Source organism: Crocodylus siamensis, chromosome 1, assembly GCF_052110815.1.
Source record: "Crocodylus siamensis isolate JL-2025a chromosome 1, ASM5211081v1, whole genome shotgun sequence".
NCBI classification, from domain to species: domain Eukaryota; kingdom Metazoa; phylum Chordata; order Crocodylia; family Crocodylidae; genus Crocodylus; species Crocodylus siamensis.
The window spans coordinates 366,089,252-366,115,315 of NC_143395.1; the positions used below are offsets into that span (position 1 = coordinate 366,089,252).

Here is a 26,064-nt window from a genome sequence, read left to right on the forward strand (position 1 = left end):
TTTGAGAACCTTACTTGAGCAACTGAAGGGAATCCTATAAAACAAGACTGGGTAGACAGCAAAGATACTTTTATTTGTTCTAAAATATTCAAAATACAGATGCATAGCAGATTATTTTATTTGTAAAAACTCATTTATAGTCAAAGCATCAGTCCACCTAATTACCTTAGATCAGTGGTTCTCAACCTAGACTCAGCAAGTTTTAAGGATTAGTCCACACTCAGTTCTTGCACCAATCCTTAATCTGATAAATTGAAAAGCCTGATAAATCTGAATAATTAATCTGATAAATAAAGAAAACTGTTGGTGCCATCCCCTCTGCGGTTGCAATTCTTATAAGAATATAATTGTACCTACACTAAAGGATTCCACAGGTTTGACTAAATCAGATTTTTTGCTGCTGTCCTTGAATCTGTGTAAAACTTGAGTACAAGCAAGACTTAAACAGTGCCATTAACAGCTAGTACACAAGACGCAACCTCTTTAAAAGTTTGGCCATTAATACATTAATGTATGTCATGTGCTGTGATGGGATGGACTGTAAAATAATTTCAGGGATTTGTTTTTTTCTCAGTATGGTTTTTTTCCCCCCCTTGTGTAGACTTTCAAGCGTGTTCTGATCAGGGAAGGACAATATGACTCCATTATAGTCTTCTACAATTTAGTGTTTATGCAGAAATTGAAAACAAATATATTGCAGTATGCCTCCAATAGGGTAAGTCAGTTGATCTCTACTTGTAGTTAAAGTGAATCATTTAGCCAAATTGACAAAAAAAGTCTTATTGCTACTATTAAATATCCAATTTCTTTTGTTACAGCCTCCTACCTTATCCCCTATCCCACATATTCCTCGAAGCCCTTACACGTTTTCTAATTCCCCCCTCCGAGTCCCTGCTGGAAATAACATCTACATCTCACCCTTGAAGAGTCCCTACAAACCCTCTGAGGGGCTGCTGTCACCCGCAAAAATGACACCAGGATCCAGGTTGGTCACAAACATTCTTTGAGCAATTGAGAATAACATTCACATATTTAATACAAGCAAATCAGGTAATCATTCAGTGTGATTTGTCTGTCTTACAAATCAGTGTCTGTCTTCTGGTTCAGAGTTCGAGCCCTATATTATAACCTTGATTCACGGATTGAGCCTAGCATATTTTTGTTGGCACGCCGTTTGAAGAAGTGTTGAGTATGAATCAAAACAATCTCTTAGATGCACCTCATTTGATTTGTCGTTCACTGTCAAACACTACCTGTTAAGCTGCTCACTTCTTAGGGTATGTAGTATGTGTAAAAGACCTAATTTTCATCCAGTAGTTCAGGGTTCTTAATGGGGGTGATTTTATCTGTCCAGTTTCAGAGTGTATGATTAGGAATCTTTTTTTTTTATTTACATATATTTGTTTCTGAAATAACTTGTTATCTGAAGCAGGCACCTAGTGAGCAGCATCATGTCTCCCTTGTAAGGAGGTTTGGCACAGGTTAAATGGGTATGGACACTGAAAAAATTACAATGATATTTGTATGTTTTAGGTTGAATTCCTGCTTTGATTTTATTAGCAAACATCTGCAGGTAATGATCAAAGGGAGAATATGTCTGGGGCACATCTACTGAAAAAGGGTGTTCCTGTCAAAATTAGGGACAAACTAAATGGGTCTCTGTTTCTTTTGATGCCACAATTTCTCTTCTCTGTCTTTCAAGATGGCTCTGTTGGTCCATCCAGCTCTTTTCAGTCCTTTCTAAAAATGTACATTTTAAGAGGAGGTTTATATCATTGGTGATGAATGTATTGCTCTCTTTATATGCTTAACATGTTGAGAGAGAGAGTGTGTTCTTCAGTTAATGTGCTAGTCTCTTGAAGGCATGGGCTGTTTAATAATTTTCATGCTAGATTGTGAATGCTTCCATCTCTTCACTGCTAAATAAGGCCTAATCTTAAAGATTTTTCCTCTTTTCGTTTGTTCTGGCAGAATCTTGGTGTCAATTGGTGAAACGTTTGGGGTAAGTTTGTTCTCTAATAGTTTTGAAGTGACGTAGCCATGTTTTGTTTACTACTGTCAAGTTTTTTTTAATATAAAAATAACTATAGAAAGCATGTACATCTTCTTAACTTGTAAAACTGGCCTGTGTCCTTGCTTCATCTTAGTGTGTTTGTTGTAATTTGTAAACATGAACATTGCAGTGGCACTTTGCTAACTTCTCTCACATACACTGACTTTTAAAAAGCTTCTGTATTTTCTTATGGGTATTTGGGGAAGACTTCAAAAGAGTTCCTAAAACCTGAAATTAATTTTTTGGCTGGTAGTCTGGAGAGTGCAGTTTACATCAGAGTTAACCAGGAATGTTGTTTTTATGGTTGTCTTGTAATCCCAGACTTCAGAGAAGTTTCAAAAAATAAACCAGATGGTGGGTAACAGTGACCGTCAGCTGAAACGCAGTGCAGAAGTAAGCAGTGCTCCAAAGCCACTGAAAAGACTTCGCTTTGACACAGAGGGACAAGATGAAGCAGATGGAAGGTACAACAAGCTAAGAACTGGGTCCTGAAATTACATGTAGTAGTAGTAGTTTATTTATAGTTTTTGCCAAAACAATACAATAAAATGAGCAATAAATATAATACATAATTATAATTTTTGCTAAAACATGCATAAGATTATCTATTCTGCCAGTTTATACTAAATTAAAGCAAAACATAGTATATAATGGTATAAAAAATGAAATGAAGCAGTGTACAATAAAACAAAACAGGAAAATTCATTTGATTTTGGCCCTTACTGGGGGGGGATCTTAATTTACTTCTGTATACCTCAGGAGCCAAATTGTTGGAGAATCCAGATCGTTTTCTCTTTGTTACCCCAGTATTTAAAATGTCTCCATTCCTGGAAAGATCCATTTTCCTCTTATTTTTTTCAAAGAACTAACAAGACTACAGATAGTGATTTAAGTCATCTATTGCAGTCTTCCCACAAAAGAACATAGTGTCTGAATATGGGGTCTGACACTGCTTGCCTGTGACAACTGCAGATCTCATTAGAGTAAATCAGTCTAGTAATGGCCTCATTTGTAGTTTTGTACCACAGACATATAGGTTTCTAGGACAAAGGGATGCTTATTAAATCTTAAAAAAGGGGAAACATCTATCTGCATGCTGGCTGGCATCATTAATTCTTAATTTTTTGTTACTTTAAGTATAGGGGAAATAGTGGCTCAGTGACTCCTAGTACGTTCCCATGCCATTTGTCTGGAAGAGAGTATAGATTAGCAGTAGGCAAAATGGTGGATCTGGCCTGTGGCCAGACTGTGGCAGCTCCTTTGGTTGCCACTGCTGGACCCAGCCTTGCTGCCTGGGCACCCTGGCCTGTCTGCGCTGCAACTACCACCAGGGGTGGGACTCATGCGGGCAGTATATATGGTTGGGATTGGGCTGCAGCTGGGAGTGAGATCAATAGGTGGGGCTGGGGAGACCTCAGGATCTTGGGGCAGTGACAGCACTGGGCTGGGGTTGGGGCAGAGCCGCGATAGCTGCCCCATGTCCCTGCAACTAGCGTGCAAAGGCATACAGGAAGCAGGTTGTGGGTCTTGCCCTGGCCCCATACTGTCACCACCCCAGGATCCCTGGAGGCAGATCCCTGCCCAGCTGCACGCCCTGCCCACATGGCTCCTAGTCAGTCTTCATGGTGACCCTGCGATCTTGATGCAGTGACAGTGCAGGGCTGGGGCCCAGGCATGATGCACTCCCTGCTTGCTCCTGCCTGCAGAATCAGAGCTCAGGCCTGGGCTTGCATCTTTATAAGAAGAAAGCTAGCTAAGGTTAGGTGAGAGCCCTGATGTAAATTAACTAGTCTTTGTTAGATTGATTAGACAAAAATAAAAAGAATGCTTCAATAACATGTTTTCTATGTGCAGCAAACATCTACCAGGAGAGTCCAAGTTCCAACAAAAGCTTGCAGAAATGAGTAAGTACTGTCAACTTTAATAAAAATATAGAAAAGATTATAGACAGTCCTTTTACTCTGACATTTTCATCAACTTCAGGAATTACTATTTTTTCTCACATGTCACACACTCAAATAAGACAAGTACCTTGTCTTGGGAAGGCAGAAGAAGAAAAACATTTTCCAAACATGGCTGAAAACTGACTATATGGAGCAAGGGTAGTGTCTGCTTTTCAGTTCACTCACCATCCACTGGCTGGCTGCTCAGGCCAAAGCTAGATTTTTAACACTATTAACAGCCGCTGCTGAATTGGTGGCAGCTTTTGGGTTCTCAGGCAAAAGCTACTTGCTGTTTTGGTGGTGGCTGTGAGAGTTAAAGCTCAAGCTCTAATGCCGAATAGTTGACTTGCCTCTGCTGCATGCTGGCCAGGAGAGAAACAGCCACTGCCAGCTAGTCCAGTGTCTTCCATGTTTTAATTCCAATGTAGAAATCAGCTTTCCCCTTAAGATGCACCCCAATTTTGGAGGACTAAGTTTCAGGGGACAGGTTTGTGTGCTAGTATCCAAGTAAATATAGTAGTTGGTACGTTTGTTTTACTTTTTTGGTGGCTTCATACCATATGAAGTCACCTTCTAGAATGTGAAGTGGCATGCACGTCATGTAAAACATTGTGTGTAAAGCAGCAAATGAATGTGATACATTTCTCTTAAATGTTGCAATTAGATTGAAGCTTTTGAAATAAATATTGTTACTGATTTGGCGAGGGGCTCTCGAGATCATTTCTTTTTGTACTGGAAGGGAATATTAAGAGGTATATATTATGGGATTCTCTGTCAGATGAATTTATTATGAGGAGCTGCATTCAGTTGGCAGACTTTTAAAAGTAAGGATCAGAACATGTATAGCCCTGGACCCACAACAGAACTGTCCTGGTAGATTTCTGGAATTTTGATGTGAGACTTAAGGGGAAGACTTACACTCCGATGGCAGTGGAATAAATGCTGACTTCATTTTCAGACCTTCCAACCTTGTCTATAACAACATGAATTAATCTGACCTAGGACAGACAGGATATCTGCATGAATACTTCAATTCTGAATCTGAAAAGGGGCATCTAGTCATGCTTAAATTATTCAGATGTAAGCATGGATTACTAGTGGCAAACATAATTCTTTTGTGGATAAATGCAACATTTACATTGATTTGGAAATTGTCTATATACCGGAATCTGCTCTTTCTAGGCGAATTACAGAAATATATGTGCTTACTTCAGTAAATATTAAATGATGTGTGGGCACTTAAACAGTTCTTGCAGTCTGACAGATTAGTCTTGCACACTGGTGTTTTGGAGCTGTGTTGGTTTTGCATATAAATACACAATTTAAAGTAAAGTACATGCTGGAAACCTAACATGCAGTATTCTGCAACAGCCCTCATGACATGGTTTTAGCTGTTGGGTCAGTAGGGAAAGCTGTCACATGGACAACTGCAGTTCATACGCTATGCTATAAAGGGTTTGGTATAGAAGCTGTCTGGGGGAATGATCTTTGAATGCCATCTCACCTTTCCTCTTTACCCCCAGCAGTCCCCAAAATGACACAGAAAACCCTAATCCACGATGCATTTTTCTTAAAGGAACACCCTTCTCATTACCAGTAATGTAGGGATGCAGCTGGGTATCTGGAGCATGGGCAGCAAATTCTGGTTAGTAAATGATTTGTGATTGCACAGCTGCCAACAGCAGCTGCTTCTCCTGTCCCCTCCCCCACCAATTCAATGCCCAGGGCAGTTGCCCTATTTCCACTGCTCTAGTTACACCACTGCTCATGACCCAAGCAACCTTTGCAAATGATGTGCCCATTGACCCCTGTATGCAGGCTGGCTTCCCTTCCATTAATTGGTATGAATAGGAGGGTCCTTCATTTCAGAGTCCCATCCACCCTTTGCTTCATTGTAAGCCAGAGAGTAAACATTAAAGCATCAGTCTTAATTTGCTAAATGCCATTTTGAGCTTTTGCCAGTAATGTCTTATCTGGTTCTTCTCTTTCCTCCTCAAATTCCAGTATGGATCTGTCTCTTTTTCTGGCTACACCCAGGGGCAGACCCAGGGAGGTGTGCAGTTGCACATCCATTTGCTGCCAGTTTGCTGCTGAGAGTTCTGATCTCGGCTGTTAGAGGCATGTGCAATGATCTCTCTCTGCGGTCATCTCACCCCCCTTTAACCATCCTGGATCCATTACTGGCTACACCTCTGGAGCAAGCTGTTGTTGAAATCCTGAAGGAAAACCAGCTGTGGAAGACCCTCTCCCCACATAGGACCATGACAGTTTTTCTATTAACAGGCTCCCTGGTTGGACAGGAACCTGTAGGACCATGATTTGAAATCGGGGTGCCACACAACATTGACCCTAGTAGATGTGCAAACACGATTCACAAGATAAATACAGAAATTTTAAAGAAGAATCCATGGCATTAAAAACATTCTGATCAGTTTTGAGCATTTTGCAACAGAAAAGTCTTGCTCTTTCATTTTTCAGTAGTCAAAAAATGAGTGAAAACTGAGGGGTGCCTTTTTGAGAGGTGCCTTGAGCCTGAAAAGGTTGAGAAACACTGTTGTAGGAACTAAATGAAGACTCTGCCCTTCAGTGCCTTCCTATTACCACCACCAGAAGTATCAGATGGGCCAAAGCACAGAGCTTAGTAGCCTGCCTGATGTTGGTGTTTTAGGTTACCTGTAAACCATTCTAAAGCTACTTAAATGGGAGCCATCCACGTATGAAAGAGTGTTAAACTGCTAAATATTCTCTTAAGCGCCTTAAATTTGTGCCACTTCAGGCTAAAGTTGCGCCATTCTCTTTAGCTCAAGTTAGGGTATTGTTAGTCTACTCCACAGTGATAAAGTGGCCAACTTGTAGTCATACAGCATCCTGGGATTCATGGCTCCCAGCTCCTCTATCCCTGACAAACTTCCCACCCTCCCAGGCTCTACAGCCCACGGGGTGGTACTGGCCTCTGTACTAGTGGTACTGGTACTGTCATTGCACATCCTGAGGAGGACCTACAAACGACCTTTAACTACTTCTCTTGAGCATATCAGTGCCTGGAACTGACCGTTAACATCCGAAAGACAAAGGTACTTCAGCCTGCTCCGGGCCAATTAACTCCCCCAGCAAAGATCCTCATTGACGGACAGGAGCTGGAGAGCATTGAACACTTTACATACCTTGACCATCTCTCAAAGGTGGCCAACATTGACAAGCAGATCTAGTTTAGGATCCGGTGTGCTCGCTCTGCCTTTGTAAGAATGTGAAATAGTGCATTCAGTGATCATGGCATTAGGACTTGACAAGCTCCTATTATATAAGGCTGTGGTAACTCCCACTCTTTTCTATGACTCTGAAACTTGGGTGATGTACAGGAAACACCTGAAAAGCCTGGAATACCTTCTCCAACCCTACCTCCAGAAAATCCTTGACAAAGCGTGAGGATTTTTGCTCAAATACTTTCATAGATTTCATAGACATTAGGGCTGGAAGGGACCTCAGAAGATCATCGAATCCAGCCCCCCACCTGAAGCAAGATAAGCATCCAATCTACCCTTGAAGGTGTTCAATGTAGGTGCTTGAACCACCTCCGATGGGAAGCTGTTCCAGACCTTGGGGGCTTGAACAGTAAAGAAATTTTTCCTTCTGTCCAGCCTGAAACAGTCTCACAGTAGTTTATGACCATTCGACCCTGTCATCCCTTGGGGCGCTCTGGTGAACAAATGTTCCCCCAGATATTGGTGGTCACCCCTGATAAACTTATAGGTGGCCATCAGGTCACCCGAGCCTGCGCTTTTCCAGGCTAAAGAGTCCCATGGCTCTCAGCCTGTTGTCGTAAGGTCTGTTTTCCTGACCTCTGATCATGCACGTAGCACTCCTCTGGACTCTCTCAAGCTTCTCCACATCCTTTTTGAATTGTGGAGCCCAAAACTGGACGCAGTACTCCAGCTGCGGCCTCACCAAGGCCGAGTACAAGGGGAGAACGATATCCCGGGATTTACTTGAGAAGCATCTGTGGATGCAAGCCAGCGTTTTGGTCGCTTTACTAGCTGCAGCATCGCATTGCAGGCTCATGTTCATCTTGTGGTCACTGATGACCCCCAAGTCCTCTTCTTCCATAGTGCTAGCCAGTGTAGCATTGCTGGGCCTATAAGCATGCTGCAGGTTTTTCCTTCCTTCCAAGGTGTGGAGAACCTTACATTTTTTGGTGTTGAACACCATCAGGTTCTCATCTGCCCATTTCACAAGCCTATCAAGATCTGCCTGGATCACCCTCCTGTCCTCCTGATGTACAAAACAACTGTTGCACTCCCAACTCAGCCAAGGACAAATGAACGTGGGGGCCAGAGGAAATGCTTCAAGGGCACCCTCAGGATGAACATCAACTGCTCTGAAAGTGTGAAAACAAGTCTGAACATTGTGACTGCTCTGAAAGTGTCCTGACTTTAATACTGCCTGATGTTCCACAGGTTGAGAATGGTTTAAAGGTGACCTGTGGCAGCACCCTCATGCCATTCTGTGGCAACAGTCTTGTCAAATCAATGGGAAACTGAACAGCTATTGATGTATTCCCGTAAGCCCAGGGAGGGAACACTCTTCCTCAGTAGAGAAACTTAAATAACTTGCAAATCACGTGCCATTCCTCAAGTCTAGGGAAGAAGCAAGTGCAGCATAAGCCAAATACCAGATAAAAGAATGGCATGTATTAACCCCATATGTACAGAAAAACAGGCACTTCAGGGAGTGCAGGAGGGCTATAAAACAAGGAGCAAAAGAGCAGTTACTAGAAGCAGCTTTAGAACGAGGGAAGTTTAGCTGAACAGATAGCCTAATCTTGTAAAACAACAAGATTATTCAGAAGGGAAAAAGGATGGTTATTACCTGTGGAGTACTGAGAGATTAGAAGAGTCACGAAGACAGTTAATGAATCATGAAGACATCAGCCAGAAACTCTGAGTTTCTGAACAAGTTAGTCTGAGGTGCCAGCCTCCCTTGCCTTCTGCCTGACTTCAGACTAACATGGGCAACCACCTCTTGGTACAAGTACTGTCATTTTTAGATTATCACGGGGCTGTCCAATGGTGGCCTGTGGGGGGTTAAGTTGCAGCTCAGGGTCTCCTGCTTCAGATTGTTTGGGAAGCCAAGGGGGAAGGAAATTGAACTGGATAAATAATGGAGGGGGAATGGAGGCTGTAGTAAAGATATTTTAGGGCAAGAATGTATACAACAATATACAGGCACCAAAACAGTGTTGCAGATGTATTAATTAGGCTAAAGGTAATTTAGATATGCTTTATTTCTTATTTTCTTAACATATAGAGAGGTGAAGGTAGTTCCAGCTAATACATAGTCATCAACTAGTAAGCCAGTGTCTCTAGTCAGATTGTTTGAATTTTAACAAGTATTAACATTATATCAATGGTAAAGATGATGTTATAACTGTTGCATATCATCATAATTGTTATATATTTATAAAGGAAATATACAACTCCAACCTCATGTAGTTCTTGTGTATAACCCTAGTGTTGGAGTTTTGTTTCTCCATTTGCTTAAATAAAAAATTATTAAGAAAATGTACTAGTTGCACAGATTAGGAATGGCTGCCCTAGTATGGTGATAATTTTGCTGTGGTATGATGTTCTTCACTGACTGATGGTATTAGTTGCCCGTGTGCAAGTAAAGAACCCAAGCCATGCATAGCGTTCAGTGGACAGGCCTCAGTAGTAAGGAATAGAAATGTTTTGGTTCTGTAGTCATGAGAGCTAATGTAAGTAGACAGAAAGCAATTATCCTTTGAGGCTGTAAAATAAATACCAAGGCAGGTTACTAAATAAATCACAATGAAGCATGTAGGTTCAAATGAGGAGCTAGTTGCTTAGTTAAAAAAACGAGCAGTTTGAAAGTGAAATTTGGTGTGCAACTCTTACGTTCTTTGAAATGACTGGCACACGTTGCTTTGTTCCAAAGGGTGGTAAAGTGAAGGTATCTCTCTTTTTTTTTTTTTTTTTCTCTAGCATCTACTCGAACGAGAATGCAAAAGCAAAAACTGAACAATGGAACTGATACCTCAGCCAGTGAAGAAAAGTGAGCATCTTCTCAGGTCCCTGTGCAGCACTGCACACCTCTTTCATTGGTCTTTGTTTTCCAGCTACCATCGTTTAGTTTGGTTTTTAGTAGCTTTCTTTTTAATTACCTGCTCCAGTTTCAAAAGTTGGCGTTTTTTTTTTTTGTTTTTTTTTTTTACGTTTAACTGTTTTTCCCAATACTTTGTCCTATATGTAGCATGTCCACAACATAAGCCACTGAGTTTATTTATATTTTTTGAGGATTTTTTTACATCAGCAAGCTTGGAAAAGTTTCCCAGCTTCCTGTTGCAACGTTGTTGGTTTAATGCCAATTCAATCTACTTCAATTAATCCCTTCTAAAATAAAGATGTTTGAAGTTAGATAGAATGATTTGAAATGCACTAATTTTTTTGTTCATTAGGTTTCATTTTAGTATTGGAATTTGATGCACTGTTTTGCATATTTTGAGAATTGGGGGCCAGGTACTGCAAAGCTTTCTGACTCTGTATATAAATACCAAGCAAAGTTAGTTTATTTAACTATACAGGTAGTCATAACTGTTTGCAGGATTAAGTCCTTATTGTAAGTACAACAAAGCAAAGTGAAAAGTGAAATCATCCTGTAGCGATACTACTGAAATAGATGATCTGTACCTCAGATGCTTGCCACTTCCAACTACTACCCCACTCCCACCTGTCCTCAGTTTTGGGTCAGAAGGTGTGCTCTTGGTTATCCACTATAGTCAGGTTGGACTTTACTGAGTGTGCATTACCAGGAGGGGGTAAATCTGTTCATGGAACAGGTACTTTTACCCCAGGTATAAAATACTCAAAAGTGTACTTTCTAATCTTTCTGGATCCTCAAAAATCAAGAAATATACATGAATTGCCAGTACCTAATACATGGAAAGCTCCAGTGGGAGGTTCTTGCTGTGAGCTTTAAAATACTCGTTGCCCTGATTTAGCAAAATTGGATGTGCTAAGAAATGAAAACAGATCCATAGTTTTAATAACATAAACCTCAGTGCCTCCAGTTGGCCTCTCATGTAAAAATGTCAGATTTGTGAAGGTGCTATGCACCTGTAGCCACTATTGAGCTCAGTGGGATTTGTGGTGGAGCCAGATCCATATTTAGATCAAGCCTGTCATCAAGGACTTGGTTTGGAAACCTGGTTAAGTTGTCTTTAGTCATAAGAGGTACAACTTTTAAGGCTATTTATGAATTGCTTGGGCGAATCGGAACACCTCCCCCCAATTCTATTCTTAAATGACCTGTTCTGTTGGCAGGGTTGTTGCCAGTACAAAGGGACTGTAGAAAAGCCATTTATCAAAGGCATGACTTTCCTTACAGCAGTCTTAAAAAAAGAAAAAAATTGATGACTGCCTTCCTCAAAATTATCCATTCTTTTTTTTAATGAAGACTTAGTTTTATGCAACTGCTTGATTTTTAAGCAGCTATAGTAGGAAAAAAAGCTGTTTTATTACACAACCATGTTTTAAAACCTCTTGTATAGGTAACTTATTTAGAAAATAGAAGGTACTTAATTGTAGTACTTAAGTTTTTTGTTTTCCTCCTGAAGATCAATTTGTGTCACTAATTCTATTAGTCGAGCAGTTTTAAACACCACAACAATACGTTGATTTTGGGAATAGGTACATTTTGATATAAAATGTAGTTGCCCTGAGTTTTAAGCACATGCTTTCAGCCGTGCTACTAAAAAACATGCAGAAGTATTAGAAGAATGTTTCTTTTTCTTACTTCCTTTACAGGCAGAATATGTTACGTGAAAGTGAGGTACACTGACTTTAAGCTTCATAGTAGCAGTTGGTAATTTTAATACTTGCTGGCTAGAGAACTGCAAGAAGTACTATGTTGCAGTGGTGTATCTAGACAGGCTATCATTTCTTTACTATGACAGTGTATTTTTTCTTTGTTCAGACAGACCAAAACTTTTACATTATGTGTATGATACTATTTTGTACAACTAATCAGTTTCACTCCTTTCAGGATAAATAAAATGGCTTTTAAAAAATTGTCCTGGTTACCTCTGTTTTTGTTTCATTAGGCAGAGAGCTACAGTTAAGAAGAAAATATCTTAAGGGAAAGACACCCTCTGCCATAGATGTTCTACTTTTTAGCACTATATATGCTTTATAGCGCTACAAAAAGCAGGCATCTGTATACGTTCAGGCTGTTTTATAACACTACAAACAAGGTGGATCTGCTACAAAATGTTCATTTTTCAAATAGGAACTTGTGTATTGCCACAAATAACATGTAGACAATTGCATGTAGTCCTGCAACAGGTCTGTGACCCCCCGCATTATCCCATAATGCTCTGCTCTCCCTCGCTCCCCTCCCCTCTCTGAGCCTATAGGGAGCAGAGCTGCAGCTGTCCTTGCCATGGACAACAGTTGCTGCAGTTCTGTTCCTCCACCTCTGCAGGGCAACAGCAGGTTGGGTGGGCCCCCTGCCTCATCTACTGTTGCCCTGCAGACAGCTTATAGGCAGCTTGGGGCAGTAACAGCTGATCAGGTGGGGAGACTACAAGTCAACATGTGTTCAGGGCCTTTGTTTCTCACTGAAGCCAGGTTCTTGCAACTGGTGTTGGACAAAGCCCTGGTGATGCCATTGGGAGCTCAAGCAGGATGTAGAGGTCCAAAGCCAGATGCATATAGTTCTTAGTTCACAGAGGGAATGGACACAGACAGCTGGAACCATTTCAAAAGGGCAGCAGCTATTACATTCTATTAGTTAACATGTAGGCAAGCCAGGACTGATGCACATACCTGTCTTCGGACTTGTGACACAATTGGTTCCTAAAAACCGCATCTTAAAGTTGAAGTCTTTTAATCTGGAACTGATTTTCCCATAGGAAACATTGTTATAAATGTGGGATTGGTTCCTGAATCAAGGCCCGATACCCTATTTTCACCAAAAATAATCCAGAATTTTGTATTCGATTAATTATAGATGAGCAATTAATATATTTATATTGTAAACAGCAATCATATTAATTTGGAAGGACTTCTTTAAGGTGACTTTGCTGGACTTTTTGAAGGGCTCTTGGTTGGATTTTGTAAAGGGTTCTTGGCTGGAGTCTTCTCAGGAGTCTTGGCTACAGGTATTTCTGCAGTCTTGTCTGCTTTCTTAAAGTGTCCAGGGAAGTTTGGACAGTGTTCTCCAGGGAGATGGGTGATGCAGCAAACTTGTTTGCTGGCAGGTGTGGCATTGGATCAAGCGTTGTAAAGTCAAAACTGACGTCAGAAAGTTGAAACAGTGTCAATTTATACACGAAAGTGCAAAACGTTTTAACTCGAAACACTAACTCAAGGAATGCCTGCATAGTAAAAATGCTCCAACTTTGACCTGAACAAAGCAGGGCTAAATTTGGGGTGCTTTTGCTATCTTTGTTTGTTCCCAGTTTACCCACACGTAAGAATTGGAACATAACAGCTGCTGCCCTTTTGAAACATTCCCTTAAACGGCTCCTAATGTACTTGTGTCTACACTCTCAGTTCAAGTCCTGGGTGCTGTACTAGGAGATAAGGCATCTCATTGTGGCTAAACAGGCGTGAGTGTGTGTCACAGGCCACTCCCAGATGACCCAGCTATACCTGGTCATTCAGGCTGGGGAATGAAAGGTGCACTGGCATTGTATTGGCTGCATCACTCCCTTGCATGCCACTGATTATAGAAACCTTTGTGCCATCTAACCCAATGGGTTGTTCAGTTACCTCAAAGATGAAAAATAGACACCGACAATTAATACATCCGTTATAGAAGATTATTTCATGTTTGGCTATTGTAAACTTCCTATTTCTTACCACCGGTTGCCAAAAGTTTGCTTTTCTTTTTCTAATCTAAAATACGAGCTGTTAATTTCCAGTCCTTGTCTTTCCTGTGTGTTACTATGCACGCTTATGGAACTACAGAAACGATTGTGGTTTATGTTGGCTTTTCAGTGCTTATCAGACTGCAATATCAGTACGTGATATTTTGCTAGATCTGTATATTTTGCTTATGGCACCAATGTGCAGTTCACTCACTGTTCTAAGCAGCTGCCTTTTAACCCACACAAGGACCTAAAAGTTTTCACGCAAATAATTTTACCATGGGTGAGGCAACTACTGCATTTTGCAACTGAGAATAAAATTTCTATGCATTTATGCTTGATCTTTGAAATAGGTGGCCCAGTTGCCTTTTAAACCGAATTTTGAAAGTTTAGGACATTTTAAATTAATATGTTTAATATTATTGAAGGTAGATTGGTCCCTTTGCTAGTGCTGCCAACATTTTCTCTCTGCAGTTTGTCATAATCTTGTTCTCTTGCTGATGTTCTCTAGTGCACGATAGTACTTGCTTTCACAAATCAGCATAAAATCTCTACCCATTCAGTTACTTTTGCTGTTCAACTTTATCTTTTTCAAGCAGCACAATGAAGTCTGCATTTCTAAAATAACAGCACTCTAAATAGATTCAAGTGGCATGTACACCCACTTCACTATGCGTTTTACTCCCAAGAAAATGACCAGTTATAAAATGATGGGACATCTGTAGAAGGTTACAACTCTAGGAATTTGGCATGTGACATGGTTTAAAAATTTAAAAATGTAACAGAAGCTGGTTATTATCTAAAGTTGCTGTAATATAACTTACTGGTTATTTTCAAGAGTGGCATGTTAGAGACACGAGACAGTGCATATAGTTTTATCAATTACTGTTGCGTTGGAGTTGCTTGAAAGTATCTAATCTATTTCTTTGGCAAATTCTCCAGTACCATTTTTGCGCAGACACTGTTTTTGCTGTTGCTTGTGTGTGACTGGTTTGCTGACAGTCATTTCCACCGTCTTGTACATATATTTTGGAACTTTGGTCTTCATTTTGCAAATTATGTGGTTTCCCTTCAACACTTAAAGATGTAGTGAATGGAGCTGTTAATGAATCTGAGCAACAAAATAATAGACTTAAAATAATAAGAAAAGTCAAAGGCTAAACTTTACACACTTTTTATTGATAGTCCAGTAACCCAGGTAACTTGATACAGAACTTTAGAGTTGGCTGGATATTTTGTCATTAGGCTACATACTTTGTATATCATTAGGTGTTAAGCCACATAAGTTGCCATTCTTGCAAGAGCAAAAACATTTTGTTTTACAAGGGAAGCCCAGGGGAAGAATTATTGTGTTTAGGCCATAAAAATTGTATAATTTGGCAGTTTACAGAGTGGTCATGCATTGCAATAAAGCTTTATCGTTCCAAAGGTGGGTGCAGGAGAATGCCATGGTGCTGGGCCTACTAACATCAATCACGGTGGTGGACCTCTTAAACTATGAATGCATTCTATTTTTCTTCCTTTAAGGCTTCAGTTAATGTAACAAATTATTCACTGCTGCTTCCCCTGGGATTAAGTGGAAGGCTTGGTCTCATTGGTTTTCCAAAGTTTTTTTAGTTTTTGCCGCTTATTCAAGTTTTTTAATGAGTGCCTCAGTTATCAAGGATTATAGTTCTAAAAGTTTATACTTTTTCACTGACAGCTGACCTGGTTTACTTACTACTGGTTGACAATGCTACACGTGTATCCAGTTCCCAGAGAGGAATGGCACACCCTTGACTTCGGTACTCCAGCTTTAAAAAAATGCTCTGTGCTCAATTTAGTTGAGCACACACACCTGGATAGGTGCACATGCATCTGATCTGATGGAATATGAAGCTTGACCTTCTAAGCGTAAAGGGCAGAAATCTGTATTGGTGTGTCATGGGTCCGTGTGAATGAGAATTAAATAAATGCATAATACAAGCAGTCAGAGGGCACTCTATTAAAATGCCATTTTATTGCTTTCATCAAGCAATATACTAAATCCTCCTTTGAATAAGCAAACCAAGACTACTTCATTTCACCTTCAAAATGAACACTGCTCCATACTAGATGTTTTTTTCACCATTCCATTTTGTTGTTGTTTCTACAAAACCATTCTGAGAACATAGAGACAAAAGTTTGATACATGCAAAGAAGACCCCCCCCAAAAAAAAGTTGGAGAAACAAGAATAAAGGAGGTGCTGCATTCTTGGGAACTGGCTTTCCTGAATTCATGCTTCCCTACAAGTACAAATACATTGGTATGGAAACTTATCCTTCCCTCACTGATGAAATGAAGGGGTAGATGCCTAGTTCAGTCTGGAAATAATACTTTGTTCATTTGAATAAAGCTTACAAATAGCGAGGTTTAAGGAGACATGTGCAAGAGCTAGGATAATCAGTATGTAAGAAATCTGCTTTTGTTGGATTCTGGGAAGAACTGTCAAGATTTCTCATGAAAGGAACTTTTCCAAAAATATACATTTGTATGAATAAGAACATCTCTTTTTAGACTCTGAAAAGTGTGTTAAAACGGTTTTGAAACAATGATCAAAGCACTGATCTGAAGGTATTGGATTTTTCAGGTGTTGAATGTTTCAGCTTCTTCAGAATGCCTTTCTCTGGCTTTTCAAAACTAATCTGCTGGCTTTTCAAAACTAATCTGCCAAAATAAGTATGTTTTTCTGGAAAGCTTTAGTTTTGATGAAAGAACATTTTTGGCCTGAAAACTTTTGAGCAGATGTCCTGTTTAACCACACAATACAGTATTTCTGATGATGGAGTGAGTCATAACATAATCACTGAAAGAGTGGCAAAACTAAATTAATTGTTCTGAAGTCCATGTTCTTAAGTATTCAACTGGCCCATTTTCCAAATACCGCATACCCTACTGCAGTAGAGGCCAACCTTTTTTTGGCAGGCATGCCACAAATTAAGCCCTGTGCTTTCCAAGTACCACTCGAATCCATTTTTCCTTGACTAATATGTTGCTCTGCTTCCTGCCCTGTGCTCTGCCACAGCTGCTGCTCTGCTTTCTGCTGCCTGGTCTGTCTGCCATGGTGTTGCCTGTCCTCCTCAATCTGTCATGTACCCCACACACAGGTTGCCTGTGCCACTTGTGGCACATCCTGCAGGTTGGTCACCTTTGCTATTCAGGATTTACCTTCCCAACAACCCTATCATGTGCATGCTGTGGTTCCCATTTTGTAGTTGGAGAACTGACGCAGGCAGTCTAAGGCGGTTGCCTAAATACTTCTAGAAGATCTAGGTGAGTGATTTGCTCAAGCACATGAACCAAGTCTCAAGCACCAGGCTTGTATTCTAGCTATTGGACCATCCTTTGTCTGTCTTCTTCCAATTGTAAAAGATCATGTTGTAAAAAGATCCTTGAAGCCAGTTTTACCCATTTTTTCCAACAAAAATTAGTTTCTGTAACTAACTTACAGGTGAGTTAGACTTGTACATTAGAAGAGAAACGAATACTGGTAAACATAATGTAACAATCTCAATATCATTTATCACAGTGCAGAAGTTTTCCTGTGCAAGTATTAGCATAGCACATTATAGTAGTCTCCACAGTGTCATTGCTAAAGCATTTGAATGACCCCTGTTTACCATGGTAAGTTTAACTTTTACTGTTTTATCATGAGAGAGCTTAATTTATAACTTCAATCTACATTTCCTCTCCCACTTATTCTGTCATGCACTTATCTGTGAACTCTGACTTTAAAAAAAAAAAATCAACTAGTAGCTTCCTCTCCCTGAGTTTATTTTAATAGCAAGTGATGAGTCGCATATATGAGCAGCAAAACAAACAGTGAAATAATTCATTCCATGATAAAAGCCAATTAAAAGGTAGTTTCATTGAGGAGAGGACATAAATACATGATGTACACTGAACAAAGAAATAATTTTAGTCTACACATGAACATAAGATCCAAGAACTCAAGACTGCTATATTCAACACAAGTCCTTGATTTTTTTAGTTATAGACTAAATAAATGAATAAAAAGGGTATGAGAGATCTATTCTTTTTATAACTAAAAAACCTCTAATGGTCACCTGAATCCTAATGAGGGAATGGTCCTTCATCACATGAGAGAAACTTGTCCTTCTGACTGTCACACCTCTTGGAGGGCTGATAAGTTAACCAGAAAGTAACTTTCACGTAGCTCACTGATCTAGATTAGTTTTAGAAGTGCATACTTTAACTTTGTACTATAGTCTAAACTCAAATGAAGATAGTAAAGGACTGACTGCAAAATCATAAAAATGTTCAAGGCAGGAAAAAGTACAAAGGGAAAACAGTAAAAACTCATTCTGTTTGATTATACAAAGGGGAAAAAGTAACTGCATTAGGCTTACTTGTTTTTGTGTAAAATTCAGATTTTGGCAGATTGCATGATGAGAGTCCAGCCATTTTGTACCTGTCTCCACAAAGTACAGATATTGGGCTGCACAGGTTTCCCTAAGCCCACTGACATGAATGAAATGGATGCTGTACTCTTTCCAAGCTTTCATCAATTCTGACTGCTGGTAAGTTTCTCAGAGGAGAAATGTTTCCATGATGAATACTTGGTGCACAGCTGAAAAAAATGCATACTCTTGCTTCAGTTTTTAAATGCTCCCACTCTGCTTGCTTTGCTAATGAAGTTTTTCAGAAGATCATGGTCCATTTCCGTAAAGCCTTGAGTTTGGGTAACTACAGTCAAGTGGTTTATGCAAAACCTGAAGCAAAATTCTTCTAAGTCCTATGGATAAATTGAAATTAAGTTAGTAATACTGAATGGATAAATAAAGTCAGCTATCATGTATTGATAATCTGTTTTATCCCGCATGAATATTTACAAATGTTGGGTGATGCCTAAAATAAAACACTGCAATAGCAGCTTATCAAGAAAGCCTCTACAGTTTCGGGCCAAGACCTGGTGTTAAGTCTGAAGCTAGGCTTTCAGAAAATGTCAGCCAGTTGTCAAGGAAGGAGACTGTCTATATTGCACCAAATACATCGAGAACAGCAAGGGTATTAAGTCAAGAACTAAGGAGTTAAATGTGTAGTGAACAAAAGGGTAGTGCACATGGGGCAGAAAACAGACAGGAAGGATAGAGTGAGTGCAGCTAAAAAGGGTGCACATTACTGCATTTATAGCATCATTTTTTAGTCTACAAGCAAAACTTTTCTGAATTTTCTTATGAATGATGAATACTGAAAGTGTGACTATCTCCTGTTTTAAAAGTGTATCATCCAAACAGTTAGCAGATTCTCTACCATGTGAGTTAAACTACCAGCCTCACTGATAAGTAGTCTGATCAGCTATAAATTAGGGGCCTACTAACTCACAGCAAGACAAAGCTGTTTTTGTGGCTCTCCCAGCACAAAGAGCCTATTTTGTGGCAGTCCCACCCCACTGCACTGATTGGTATAGAGCCCGGGGGGGGGGAGGGGATGAGGGGGCAGCTGCCATCTTGACTACTGGTTGTACTTCTTCTGGCCCTGACCCTCAGTGCTGATTGGTGGGAAGGAAGGACAAGGGGCAACTGCCATCTTGGTGACTGCCTCCTCCATGCTGCCCCTGCAGGCTGCAAAGCCTATGTGGGAAGGGAAGAGTTGATAATAATATTTTGATTAAGTTTTTTTTTTTCCCCTCATGGATTTTGAAGGCAACACCAAGTTTCGTGGTTTCTGTAAAACCACAAGTTAGGTAGGTCTCTAACTATAAAGTGGTAGAATGAAATGTGTCATTTGAATTATACAGTGAATTGGTTTATTGCAAAAGGACCATCCACCCACAAGCTATCACTCATAAAGAAGTTTATTCAGGAAAAATCCTAGACAGTCCAACAAGGAAGCAGCCAATCTTGCCTCTGTCTCTGATGGGATGCTATAAGTCATATTAGACAGAGCTGGGAAACATGTATTAAGTCATCTTTCCCAGCCTTCTTGTGCCATGTCATAATCTCTAGTACTTTGCCAAAGCTGTGTTTCTCTGTTTTATGATTCACACAATTGCATTTGTGACAGCTCCAACTGAGATGAAGTAACTGAAACTCTTCCTGATTTTCAACAGTGCAATCAAAAATGCAGGAAGGGAGAAAATGAATTCTGTAGATTCTATACTGGATCCAAATGAACCTACAGTTTAAAGACCAAAGCGTTTTGGGATCTTGCCCTCCACTATCTTTACTTCTATCTCCACCTTAGTTATAAAGTGTTCACATGCTTCTGCTCTGACTACTGCTAAACTCCTCTTCACCAATAAAACCACTACTCATGACTGCACCTCCAGCCAAAAAATGCATTTTCTTTGCTTACTAATCTGATTACATTATTCCCATTTGCAATTCCTCCACTCACCATATTAAATGTCTCCTTATCTTCAAGCTCTACTCAAATCCACTTTATTGAATATTTCATTTTGTACCTTACTGCCCTGCTTATCTCATGCTATCTGTGCTCAGCTTTCACGTTCCTTTATTCTACTTCTGTCTTTACGTCTGCATCCTCAATGCTCTCCTTACATGGAACAACCAACCAGTTCCACTCTGCTAGGTCTTCCTAGTCACCTCATTTAAAAATTCTTTTCTATACAGGCTTCCTCAAAGGCAAAACCAAATCAAATACATTAAAAATATTTTTAAAAGTTCAGTTTACAACATCTGATGGATGTCCTACTGTGTCTTGCCTTCTCTGTTTATTTTAAATCTTACTTTTATTCTTGTTCAGGAAATAACACCCTTAAAATATGGGTAAAGCAATCCCAGTGAGGTTGAAACAATGTACAGTGCTAATTAAGTCTGAAGAGAAAGATATTCACATCTCCAAACACCAAAAACTATACTTGTTGGTCTTTCTTAAGTTTGAATATTATCTGTCTGCAACATTTTTCACAAAATTAAGTATATGCCTGCATGCAAATAAATACTTGTGATGGTGCCCTCAACATTCACATTATCCAAACATTCTGGAATGATGTTTCCCTGCTCCCAGACACTCACAGTCCAAGACCACACAGCTGAGAACATTGATAATGTGAGAAAAGAAAAAACAAATGCCATTTTGCTTGCAGGTCAACATGGTTCTCTGTAAGCAGTATGGAAAAAGAGGGTTTTAGAGCAGTGTATAAATGTGGCTAGTGAAGGACCCTGTAGGAGAGTTTATACCCTGTACGAGGGATCATGTGGAAGTGGCACAAAAGTAACCCTGCAGGAAGCTGACAGACAAAGAAGACTGAGAACTTTAGCAGAACAAGTTTCCAGTTGTGATGTAAAACTCAGCAACCTGAATAAGCAGTGGGGCAGAGTTAGAATAAACAATGACAAGACTTAAATTTCATGCTAGCAACGATAAAGAAATAGGAGATATTCCAAAAGGATACTAAAGGACAATTACATTAGTGGCTGCATTTTGTGTAGACTGAAGCAAGTTAAATGTCCATATTTTGGAAGCCAAAGTGTAATTAAAACAGTCATCTGTATAGAGTAAGGTAAATACAATAAATAATTATCCTCAAAAGCTTCACATCTCAGAAAACATTTTTCACTAAAGAACCACCAGTTGTAATAAAAAGTTCTCCATACCTGAGCTTCATATTTAACAGCAGCTGAAAGAAGAGCAATGGCATTCTCCTCACAAATGCCTTGTTTGATTGTTTGCTGACAAAGCTTTTTCAATCTATTTTCTCTATACAATGTTGCCAAGTCTAGCAGCCCTGTGGAAAATCAAGTTGATATATCATATATCTTTGGTTTTCCTGATACAAACCTATAACACTTCTCTTCTAGATTTATAAGATTGTTTTTCCTATGATATTATGCTGCATTTTTATTAAAAAAAACTGAAAAAAGGCTTACATAAATTTAGAAGGATCACATACCTTTATCAAGTAAGTCTTCCAACTTTGTCATAGTTGCACACATCTTACTAGAGCAGTGGTTCCCAAGCCCAGGTTGCAACCCAAATGAGGGTTGTGGGGGCAATGCCAGCAGTGCTACACAGAAAAGAGGAGCCACGCTATGTGTCAGGAGCTCCCCAGGCCATCACTGCCACTGCACTTGGCTCCCAGCAGCGGGGTGCAGAAAAAAAGGTTGGGAACCACTGTGCTGAAGTGAACCAGATCCATTCTTTTATCAGCAGCCCCTGCCAGGCTTTTCCCCACTCCCTGCTTGAGTGGAGGGGGCAGGGGTATAGCCAGACATCAGTCTTGGGCTGGCACACTGAAGCACAGGGGAGGAAGAGGGATTTAAACCCCTCTTGGTTCCTCAGCCTGGGTCTGCCCAGCTGGGACACAGCAGCCCGCTGCTTAAATTTCATTTTGCCACCTTTGATTGAAAATGTCCTATTTCTTATCTGCCAAGTACCCTCTTTGACATATAATTGTAAATTCTATGACTGTCAAAACTTAAGTCCTCTCTCCCTACTCTCTGTCCAAGCGTGTGGCCGAGTGCTGGCCATGCCCCTGTACCCTCTGCTCAAGTGAGGAGCAGGGAAAAGCCTGGCAGGGGCACAGTTGCCCCTGCCAAGCAGACTTGGGTTTAGGGAAGCAAGGGGTGGGGGGAGTTAAACCCTTTGGCACAGGGGGTTTAAGCCCCCATGCCTCTCCTCTGCTTCTGCCCCCACCGCTCAAGCGGGGAGCTGGGAAAAGCCTGGCAGGGGCTGCTGCACCTCTCCTAAGCAGACCCCTACTGGGGTCCCCTGCAGACAAGGGGGTTTAAACTCCCTCTTCTCCCCTCCCCCTCAGCATGCTGGCCTGAGCCAGGGTCTGGCTCCACACCTCCCTCCCCCCAACTTCAGTGGGGAGCAGGGGAAAAGCCTGGCAGGGGCTGCTTTCCCCTCCCCCCCCCAAGGCTGGGGTCCCTTCACACAAGGGTGGGGCTTCAAACCCCCCTCCCCAATCATACTCAGTGGGCCTACTGGGGCTGAGTCACACCCCCAGCTCATGCAGGGAGTGGTCGAAAAGCCTGGAGGGCTTCTCTCTCAGCTTCCCTCCAGCCTTCCAGCCACTGCTAAAGAGAAGGGAAGGCTTGCTCTAATGCCCCCCACTTCTAGCCTGAGCTGCTGCAGGCACGTGGGTGTATTTACAGAATCTGTTCAGTTCTTCTCGGTTTATTCTATACAGTTTAGACTAACTTGCAAAGTTTGAATGGATTCAGCCTCGGACTTTTTGACTGTCTGTATTAAGCCCTGGTGTTCGTTCTGTCCCTCTCCTCTACTGCACCTTTGCTATTCTTCTTTTCCTGAATCTGATTCCCTGTAGCTTGGATCCCTTCTCCCTTGTTCTACCAATGCAGCAGCATAAAAAAAAGAGTCTTAAGGGAAGAAAACATAAAATGGACCATCCTCAAGATGATCTTTTCAGCACCCATTAAAACAAACCTCATTGTTTTTCTCTTACAAGTAACTTGAATTTACACCCATTACCTATTGCATCCTCAGGAGGGAGACTGATGTTGTCTGTGTACAGATATTCCAGGAAAGCTCGGTAAACAGGATAAGGGAATTCAGTCATTTCTATTATTTCATCATCATTGTTACTTAATATAGAACGAAAATGCTCACACCTAAGGAACAGAAATAAGGGACACAATGTGGTGAACTAACTTCTGACAAGTTAAGAGAAACAAGTTCTCTGTATCAATCAGTTTAAAGATACAATGACATGCACTGATGTGATAAACACCAACCAGATATTTTGGGGGAAAGGCAGACAGGAGTCTGCTGAACTTATTAATTTCTTCTACTAATGATATATGATTATCCTATTCCCTCTTTTTTTATTCTCCAACTTGGTGGCCACATCTACATGAGATGCCGACTGCACAGTAGCCTGATACTACTGCACAGGTAGTATCGCATGCCAAAAACCATGACGTGACACTACTGTGCAGCAGTAATATTAAGCTACTGAGTAGTAGTGTCACAAAAATGGTATTTGCCAGCACTACTGTGCAGTAACTCAGGTTACTGAGCAATCATTTAGTACTTGTTTATACAAGTATAAACAAGTACTAAATAAATGGGCAGTAACCACTGCACAGTAGCATCTTGTGTAGATGCAGCCAGTGATTCTCAACTAGGATGCCACAAAATCCTTTTATGGATGTCGTGGGATGCCACACAATATTATCAGTTAGGTATGCAAACACCTATACATGACTCAAGTTAAATCCAGAGATTTTCAATAAGGATTTGTAGCATCACAAACATTCTGACCTGTTCTCATGTTTGAGTCCTTTGCAACAGAATTTCTCCATTATATGTCCATAGTTAAAAAACAAATGAAAGCTAAGTTGACATTTTCAGAGGGGTCCCTTGAGTCTAAAATATTTGAGGACTATTGCTCCAACTGAATCTTATTTTCAAGACTCTACGTACCAAATATTTTAATGTCACTGTCCATGTCCAAATTCCAAATTTAACTTCATCTCCTCATACTCAAAATTTAAAATAACTGCAGCTAAAACAGAGGTGACATTATCTTTTATAATTTCATTGCTATAACCACATTTAAAAAAAATTCCAGTTTTGCCTGTTACATTTATTTTATACAGTTTCACTGGATTTAAACTCCCCATGTCTGTCATACAACAATTGGAAGGCAGATTCTTTTTCCAGTTTTTATAAGAATGTTACTGTATTGCAGTCAAATATCAACCGCCACACTATGGCCCAAGAATATTGTAACGATAGTTCCTAACTGAATACAAAATATTATTAAATCTGATACAGTTTTGAATATTGTTGTTGATGAACCTGAGTAGCTGGTCTTTAGGAAAGCCTTTTCTAAGAACAGCCACAATTACTTTTATTCCTCCTACCAACACCCTGATTTCAAGCTCTAACCATTAATTAAGAAAGTAATATGATTTTACTATACATCCCTGATCTATCTGTAATATCTTCCAAATGCAAACAAATTATTTACATGTTATATATCTTTCAGTTATCTATACATATAGTACAAGTGAAAAAAATCAATGTATAACTTGATTTAATCTTCCTTTTATGCCTAGTCTAATTTGTTATTTATGCATATATTTTGCTGTATACTGTTATATTCCTCCATATGTCACAAACAAAATCCTAAAATATTAATAAGTTATATTCCGAGTTCTCTTATGGTACTGCATGCAAGTATGGGATTCAAATGGATAGACAAAAATCACAAATTTCTATTTTCCGTGAGAACAGAACAGACGAATGACAGCAGTGGTAGCCCTCTCCAATGGAATAGCGTGTTAGTATGATTCACTACTTCTGCACAACCTGAAGATCAGGAATTTGAAAGGTGGGGAGTGCACACAGCATCTTTTAAAGGGAACGACAGTTGCTACTTATCCGCATAATCCCTACAAGCCCATGGAAGCATCTACATTTGCAAGCAGAATATTTCTGGCCACTGCTATAGGAGGAGGGTCTACCCCATCATTTCACTACCATGTGCTAGTAGTCACCAGTGATAGAACAAAATGGACAGGCAGAAGGGAAGAGTCCCATTAAATCAGGAAAAAAAATGCACCAAAAAGGTGCTTTTATAGATCAGGCATGTCACAGTGCTCTGCAAAGAGAAGTGTTTTTGATCAGTTGATCAGGCATGTCACAGTGCTCTGCAAAGAGAAGTGTTTTTGATCAGTTGTGTCCTGAGGCAGGAAGAGCTCAATAAAGGTATGAATCTGATGTTACATTGTCTAATAGGCAAATTTTTGTATCTATGGATTCTTACCTTCAGAAAAGCAGATTTTTTTAAAAATAAGCAGTACTTTGTAGGAGATAAAAGTTTTAACTAAATTACTCTCCAATTCAAAGGTCCTCATATGGTAATTATATTCCTTTTCATTCCATTTCTATAGAAGTTTCTTATGACAGAATTGTGTCTTCTCACTCTAACATTAAAACAATAGAAGGTCGGGTAGACTTGCACTTTATAGACTAACTAAAATAGTTTATATATAAACCACATATATACCCACTATTTTGGTTAGTACAGCACAAGTTTCTGTGAGCTGCAGCTCATTTCATCCAATGCTGTGAAAGGTTTTGTATTCTGATTTTTCTCTCCTCATACTCTGCTTTCTGCATTCTTTCACAGCATCAGATCAAATGAACTTCAGCTCACAAAGGTTTGTGCTATAAATAACTACTTTGGTTAGACTATAAGGGT

General features: G+C 40.1%; 2 protein-coding genes across 5 annotated transcripts in view; one reads left to right on the top strand and one right to left on the bottom strand.

The window, feature by feature from the left end:
• RB1 (RB transcriptional corepressor 1) overlaps positions 1–12,082 on the top strand; it is a 119,212-nt gene extending 107,130 nt beyond the window's left edge. For all 3 annotated transcript variants that reach the window (XM_090025951.1, XM_090025960.1, XM_090025967.1), the window contains 6 exons: positions 602–715; positions 819–985; positions 1,972–2,002; positions 2,375–2,517; positions 3,908–3,957; positions 9,996–12,082. In XM_090025951.1, the coding sequence (XP_089882077.1) occupies positions 602–715; positions 819–985; positions 1,972–2,002; positions 2,375–2,517; positions 3,908–3,957; positions 9,996–10,069 (579 nt within the window). In that variant the 3' untranslated portion in view covers positions 10,070–12,082. The remainder of the gene's footprint in view (positions 1–601; positions 716–818; positions 986–1,971; positions 2,003–2,374; positions 2,518–3,907; positions 3,958–9,995) is intronic.
• A 144-nt stretch (positions 12,083–12,226) lies between these two features.
• Positions 12,227–26,064, bottom strand: part of LOC149875009 (RCC1 and BTB domain-containing protein 2) — a 71,718-nt gene continuing 57,880 nt past the window's right edge. The window contains exons 11-14 of one of the 2 annotated variants that reach the window (XM_090025984.1): positions 23,325–23,464; positions 21,485–21,615; positions 21,297–21,376; positions 18,519–18,657 (exon numbers count right to left, since the gene is read on the bottom strand). In XM_090025984.1, coding sequence (XP_089882110.1) covers positions 18,651–18,657; positions 21,297–21,376; positions 21,485–21,615; positions 23,325–23,464 — 358 coding nt within the window. In that variant the 3' untranslated portion in view covers positions 18,519–18,650. Of the gene's footprint in view, positions 18,658–21,296; positions 21,377–21,484; positions 21,616–23,324; positions 23,465–26,064 lie in introns of both variants that reach the window. The other variant, XM_090025978.1, reaches the window with a different exon arrangement.